Source organism: Juglans microcarpa x Juglans regia, chromosome 8D, assembly GCF_004785595.1.
Source record: "Juglans microcarpa x Juglans regia isolate MS1-56 chromosome 8D, Jm3101_v1.0, whole genome shotgun sequence".
Taxonomy (NCBI): Eukaryota; Viridiplantae; Streptophyta; class Magnoliopsida; order Fagales; family Juglandaceae; genus Juglans; species Juglans microcarpa x Juglans regia.
In genome coordinates this window covers 4022223-4029235 of record NC_054608.1, presented here as the reverse complement: position 1 = coordinate 4029235, position 7013 = coordinate 4022223, and the positions used below count along the sequence as shown (strand labels likewise).

At 36.6% G+C, this 7013-nt stretch overlaps 1 protein-coding gene across 8 annotated transcripts; it reads left to right on the top strand.

The window, feature by feature from the left end:
* Positions 1–2549: 2549 nt before the first annotated feature.
* On the top strand, positions 2550–4723 carry LOC121243309 (uncharacterized protein At4g33100). 8 transcript variants are annotated; one of them, XM_041141408.1, is made up of 6 exons: positions 2743–2887; positions 2993–3057; positions 3646–3774; positions 3919–4003; positions 4160–4433; positions 4471–4723. In XM_041141408.1, the coding sequence occupies exons 2-5, from the start codon at positions 3020–3022 to the stop codon at positions 4277–4279; spliced, it is 372 nt and encodes a 123-aa protein (XP_040997342.1). In that variant the 5' UTR covers positions 2743–2887; positions 2993–3019; the 3' UTR covers positions 4280–4433; positions 4471–4723. The 8 variants fall into 8 exon arrangements, with proteins under 8 accessions (XP_040997346.1, XP_040997343.1, XP_040997342.1 ...); XM_041141407.1 differs by having other exon boundaries at positions 3643–3774; XM_041141412.1 differs by lacking the exon at positions 2993–3057 and having other exon boundaries at positions 2550–2887; positions 3634–3774.
* Positions 4724–7013: the final 2290 nt, after the last annotated feature.

Genomic DNA, 7013 nt, shown 5'->3' with positions numbered 1-7013 from the left:
ACAGGAAATGTCAAGAGTCGACACATCTCATCTGTCCCCCTTCATCTAGCTTCCCACGCTGTGCACCCTTCTTCATTTGATATATCTTACAGGATTGGGCCCCTTGGGCGACTCTAAGGCTGTGGGAGGGTAAGACCTAGATTGAGACGGGCCTCACTGTCACGCCCAAGCCCAACCATCATGGACCGGGTGGGAACAACCCTCCCACCACGAAGAAGCCTGCACACAACATATCTTAAAGAAGGGGCTCAATTTTTCAAGTATCGTCCTTCTCAGCTGCCAATTTCAATCCATCCTCAACAATGTCCTTATTATCAATCCTCTCGTACACTTCCTGAACTTCCTGTAGCTTTCTCACCAATACTTCAGCAGCCACTTCACTTACTTTGCCATCCATCGATGCCAAGTCCTTAAAAACACCAATACGAAACTCAACTCGGGCAAGCCACTATTTGATGAAGGTGCCACTGTTGCACGATCTTCGCTGTCTGCCAGATCTGCATCTATTTGTTTGAACCTTTTGGGCTCTTCTTCGTTCTCAGAAGCTGCAGATCGCAGTCTCTCTTTATCCAATACCTTTTCTTTATTCTCTCCATGGGTTTAATGGACAAAGCTCCATCCTTTTTCTTATCCTTCTTCATTTTCTTCTTCTCCAAAGGATTCGAAACAACTGTATCTTTATGATCCCCCATTTCCTCCTCCACAGTGTTGGAGTTTCTCTTCTTACTACCCGTTTGGACCAAACGCTTTAATTTATTTATAAATTAACCTGCATAATAGTACATCAGAAAAGCTTTAATTTAGACCAAACACTTTAATTTATTTATAAATTAAGCCAAGTGAATATGCAGATAAGTGGATGTGGAAATATGAAAAAAAGGCACGTTTAGTGTAAAAAGTGCTGACAAATTTTTCAGAACAATTTCCACAAGAGATAAGGGTGAGGGTTCACATGTTTATAATCATAATCAGGTGTGGAAAGGGCTTTGGCATATGAGAGTCCCTAATAAAATTAAAATTTTTGCATGGGGAGCTTGTTGGGACAGCTACCTACCAAAGAAAGTCTAAGGAAGCAGGGGTGTAAATTTAAATCGAGAAACTGAAAAATCGGTCCGGATCAGATCGATTGGTTCGGTTTTGAACCGGTCCGGTCCAGGACCGGTTTCTATATTATAAAAATCGGCCGGATCCGACCGGTTTTCGTTCCATAGTTTCTAGGACCAGACTAGACCGAACCAGACCAGTTGAAAAAATATATATATATATATAAATTAATTTTATATATTATACAAAATATTTATATATATAAGTTTTATATATAGTATATAATTATATATTAAATTTTTATATATAATATATATAATTATGTATCTTATATGAAATAATTTCATATTACAATTTATAAATTATAACATAAAATGTTAGAATATTTGTAATTTGTTTGATCATATATTATTAATATAATTATATATAAGATAATGTTATTATAATTTATAAAATAAAAGTTTAATCTTAAAGATAACATTTTAATTGATCATATGCTTTAAACATAATATATATATTAAATTATTACTATAATTTTATCATAAGAATTAACATTTTATTATATGTTATTTACATTTAAAAAAAATCGAAAAACCGGACCGGACCGGAAACCGGTAAAATTGGAGTTACCGGTTTAAGTGGGTAACTCAGGCGTAATCGGTTTTGAAAAATGTAAAACCGGTACATACCGGTTCAGTCATAGATTTTGTCTAAAACCAAACCGAACCGGACCAATTACACCTTTACGAGGAAGAGAAACATGGAGATTGAACCTACTTGTGCATTTTGTCAACATAAAATAGAAGATTTGACACATGCTCTCAATTAGAGAAGTGTGGAATCAGTATCTTGCTGCTACGAGAGATGTATAAGAAGGAATGCTAATTGTGAACATTGATTGCTATATTTGTTATGAGTAGAGCAGATAAAGAGGCTGTTACCACTTTCTTCTTAATAGCTTGGGCTTTGTGGTATAGGAGAAATAAAATGATAGCAGAGCAGCTCAATTTGGAACCAAAATAGGTAATCGATCATGCCCTTTCCTTACAGCAGGCAAATCCACTGCAGTGCCAAATTCAAGAATGGAGAACATATGCTGTTGGAGACCCCCACCCCCTGGTTTTCTCAAACTTAATGTAGATGGTGCGATGTTCTTTGATCTACGCAAGGCAAGTGTGGGAGCAATCTTAAGAGATGAGCATGGAAATGTAGTGATGGCTACTAGTAAAATTGAAAATGAAGTTTTTGATCCTGAAACCATTAAGCTTCTTGCAATGTTTAGAGGTCTGCAGCGGTGTGCCCACTTGGGATTTTCAAATCTAATTCTTGAAAGTGATAGCTTATTGATGGTATGGGCTTTAGAAGAGAAAGATATTTCTTTTGCAAGCCGTGGGAATCTAATGACAGAAGTGCAAAATATGAAAGTGTAACACCCAGGCCTCAGGCCCACAAAGAAGTGAAAGAACCCAGCAACTGAAGAGTAAAACGGCGCCGTTTGGTAAGTGCCCTTCTTCCCTCTCTCTTCCCCCTCCGACGGATTCCTCCTTCCCCGAAATTTTCTCCCCCCATTTTCTCTCCTCCCCGATCGATGCTATCTCACCCAGTCACTACACTCGGATTCTCACAACCGCTTCCCACCTCACTCGAATTTTTCAACTGTTCTTCAGCACCTCCTTCGTGCAACACTCCCGCAGACTCTCTCTCGTCGTCCTTTGTTTCAGATTGGAGCCCTCGCCGAATTCTTGCTGAGCAACGTCCGTCACCGTCGCTGCCCAAGACCTCTTCGGTGCCAGCGCCATAGCACGTCCCTTATCCACGCCACTTTTGGTGATTTGCGACGCCGGTTAGTTCCTTCTCCCATCTCTCTATGCTCTCTGCTCTCTGCTCTCTGCTCTCTTTTTCTCTGTATCACCGTGGCCCCACCCCTCACGAATTCTCTCTATCTCAGAGCATCCCCACCTCTTACCCGTCGTGCATGACCGCTGGTCGAGCCGTCGACGATCACCCCTTTCTGTACGCTATTTTAAACCAAATTGGAAACCTAAAATTATTACACACTCGCTGCTCCTTACCTCTTTCTGCTTCTTTCCTACTTGTACATGACTATAGTAGTACCTTACTTCAGTAGATTTAAACAAGAAGGGCCTGAACAGCAAGAAGCTCTAAACGCTCCTTTTAAGTTAGGTTTGAGCATAGTTTAGACTTTAGTATGACTGGGTAATTCCTAGTCGCTTAATACTAATAGTCTGAGATGAATCAGTATTCGAATTCAAACTCAAGACTTAGTATATGCGAATCCGCTTGAGAGTAACCCGATGACCATTAATTTACCACTCTTGGTGATTCCTCCTTCTTCATTTCTTCTTCTTATGTTCTTTTTTCAAATTTTCTTTTACATTCTCCTTCTGCATTTCTTCTCCATTCTTTTTTCTAATACCAAAAAAATATTCTACAATTTATCATAGCACGTAAATTTTTTAAAATGATTTTTATAATTGTCTTTATAATACCATTTTTCTACTTTAAACCGAACAACTCGGACACCTAAAATATGTTTGGATCTGTTTGGGATGGTTTTGTCGAATGCTGATCAAACGGAAGGAAAGCACTGAAACATCCAGAGTCGGTCAGACATACTCAAATGGGGATAACTAGGGAGAAGAATCGCTCTCATTCGTCAACATCGCCTTGTTCGCATCTCAGAGCTGCCTACCACAATTGCTTCAACAGGTTCGAACTTTTCAATTGTGTTTTTGGGTTTCTGGATCTCTATGGACAAAAGGGCCGTGCCCAATTCCTCCTTAGACCCTTCTTAAAACCTCTTCCTGTTCTCTATTTAAGCAAGGATTTTGCTGAACAAAATCTTGGCTATAGGTGGTATTCAGAGAAGTTCGTCAAGGGGCACTGGGAGAAAGAGGAATGCATTTCTGAGTGGCAAAAGTACAGAGCTTGCCTTTCTGTACGTTCCTTGATTCTACTTTGTCTATAAATTATCCATTGAATTCAGATATTATATACTTTTGAGTTTTGTGTTACACCTCTCGAACAATTGTGAAGATGTAAACTCATATCATTCTATATTTCATCTCGATATGCTGCTTTATTTTTTTGTCAGGAACATTTGGATGACAAGCATCTGAGTCGATTTTTGGAAGCAGAGACCGTTGTCAATGCGGCCATTAAAGATGATTCTGGAAACCCTGTTGATGATGCAGCTACTCGTGTACCACAGTGATCCAAGCTCTTACTTTTATTGCTCCAAGGATAAAAAAAAGGGTGAAGGTAATCATTGAGAGGCTGATTTACCTATTCAACCGAATAAAAAAGAGATTCGTGATCAATTGGGACTGCAAAAGCTATTTCTTTTTCAGTAGGAAAGTTGTGTTTCAGTGGCATTTCTTTTTCAGTAGGAAAGTTGTGTTTCAGTGGCACATACTCTGATTACCTGGTATTGAAGAAGAGGGATCTGGAAAATGTAATAATAAAGGTGGACGGTAAACAGACTATGGAGAGTAGAAGTATAGATGAGAATATTAGAGTCTCATGAGGCGCTGTTATTAACTGGAAATATGGTTTTATGTCATGTGTGCCACAAAAACATGCACTAATATTTTCATTTTTATGCAAAATTTATATAAAAATTCTTTGAGTGCTACATGCACTCTTGTTTTGTTGGTCAGCCTTTTCTACATTTTGCATTTTTGTTTTACTTTCTATGATTTATTTCTTTTGAGTGCTACATGCACTCTTGGGGGCTTCCTGAACGATGAGAGACCCGTTTGATTTTAACCAGCAAGAAGTGGGCAGCAACTATAGATAGCAATTTTTCTTCCACGTTTGCTATAAAGGCTGGGCAGGCGCTATATATTGTACTTTGCAAGATAAATTTTGATCGAACCACATGCTTGTTGTATCATGAATTTGTAAATCATTATACAAGTTTGGTTAGGTTGTAGTCTTGTCCAGAAAATTGCAACTGCATGTTAATTTGTGTTAGTAGTAATTGCTAGTAATGCTCCTTTAGGATTTTAATTCTTGTCGTGAGCTCAATGGTGGCTTTCCCGCCACAAGCTCCTTTATAAACTTGAAGTCCGTGTCTGATCCCTTCCATCAGTTTAAAGAGCATTAGCATTAGATTGATTATTCTATTATTCAAATTTTGATTAATATGTAACTTTTTCACTTTTAGCTAATCATTCAAAACTTAAAGTTTACATTAGATTAGTCATCACACTCTCTATAATAATAAAATATTATTATTTTTTATTTTTTATATTTTTTTAATTAATTTATATTTTATTTTTATAATCTTCAATAACTTCTAACAATTATATTCATTTTCATTTTCACAATCTAACAATCTATAATATAATAATCTCATATGTACATAGATGATAAAATCTCATATAAATAAAAATCTCATATTTATAATATAATAATCTCAAAAAATACTTTTAGACTTGTTATAGTTCTTTTTATATTTGAAAAGAATAATAGATTTATTGTAGCTTATAGTTTGGATAAAAATAATTTAACTAATTCAATGTGGAGTAAATATGAATGATATTTGTTAAATTTAAAGATAGAAAAGGTATTTGCTAAAGTTGTCTTGCAAAGTTTGCGCAAAAAAGGTCATTGGGCAATGATCATGACTTGCCTTGCCCCTTTAAACGAACTGTGAACACCTTGTTGCCATGCTTATATCCAGAAATAATTAATTTCTAGCAACATTAAGGGATTAGTTCTAAAATCATGATTATTTTTGTTTAAATAATATAATCATTACCCTTTTCTCGTTTATTTTCACAACTTTTCTAAACTCATATCATCTAATCATTACAATTTTTTTTAAATTTTCATACAAAATAAAATAAACAATTTAACATTTTCAAATCTTAAAATAAAAATAATATTAAAAAACTATATTCTAATAATATTTTATTTAATTTTTATCTCAACTCATTTCATATCATTTGCGAAGACAAATAAGGTTAGTGCAGGTTGATCAGTTGTATGCGAAGAAATTTCAACTCTGTTTCAGTAACACCCTACTCCTTAAGTAAAGAAAGACATTTTTTTAAAATCACGAGAGCTTTGTTGACTCTGGTTCAAGTTGATCTGTTGTATTCGAAGAAATTTCGACGTTATTTCCTATTGACTGAATCCATGATTGCACCAAATCAGGATTCAGCCTTGCACCAAATTAGCCAACCATCATCCTCCTGATCTTTAGGAATTAGTCATTAAATTGTGAATATTTCTTATTTCCGTTTTTTCATTTGTTTCCATACTTAGATAAGCTACATGTATCTATTTATACAGCATACACTTCAATGTAAACGATAAGAAATATAATAGAAAAGTCTCGTTTTTTCATCTTCCTAACATGGTATCAGCCTAAACACGATCCCTTCCCTCATGTCTTCCTCTTCCTCTTCTCCTCCCTCTTCCTCTTCCCCTTCCAGCGTTCCAGCCCCCTACCTTCTTCACCCCTCTGACTCTTCCAGTCTCATTCTTGTTTCTGGACTCTTTACAGGAGACAATTTTCCCAAATGGCAAAAGGCCATGACCCGAGCCCTAAACGCCAAAAATAAACTTCGCTTCGTTGATGGTTCTCTACCCCCTCCCGACAAAACTTATCCCAATTACACACAATGAAATCAAACCAAAGACATGGTTCTCACCTGGATTCTCAACTCCATTAGTCCATCTCTTGCCAACTCTCTCGAGTATCACACCAATCCACGAGAAGTCTGGGTTGATCTCCATTCTCGTTTCAGCCACGGCAATAACGCCCGTCTTTACCATCTCAAACGCGAGCTCTCTTCCCTACAACAAAATACACATTCCATTCATGAGTACTATAACCAAATAAAACAAATCTGGGATGAACTAAGCCATCTCCAAACTAGCAATGACCTCAAAGATCATCAACAGCAAGTAGAGGATGAACGAGTGTTTCAATTTCT

Bases quoted from the DNA above. Each gene is read 5' to 3' on its own strand.
- LOC121243309 (XM_041141405.1), top strand. From the start codon at position 2,912: ATGCTCTCTGCTCTCTGCTCTCTGCTCTCTTTTTCTCTGTATCACCGT. The intron at 3,058-3,642 runs GTACGCTATTTT...CTGATCAAACGG, and splicing joins GTCGACGATCACCCCTTTCT to AAGGAAAGCACTGAAACATC. The intron at 4,004-4,159 runs GTACGTTCCTTG...TTTTTTTGTCAG, and splicing joins AGTACAGAGCTTGCCTTTCT to GAACATTTGGATGACAAGCA.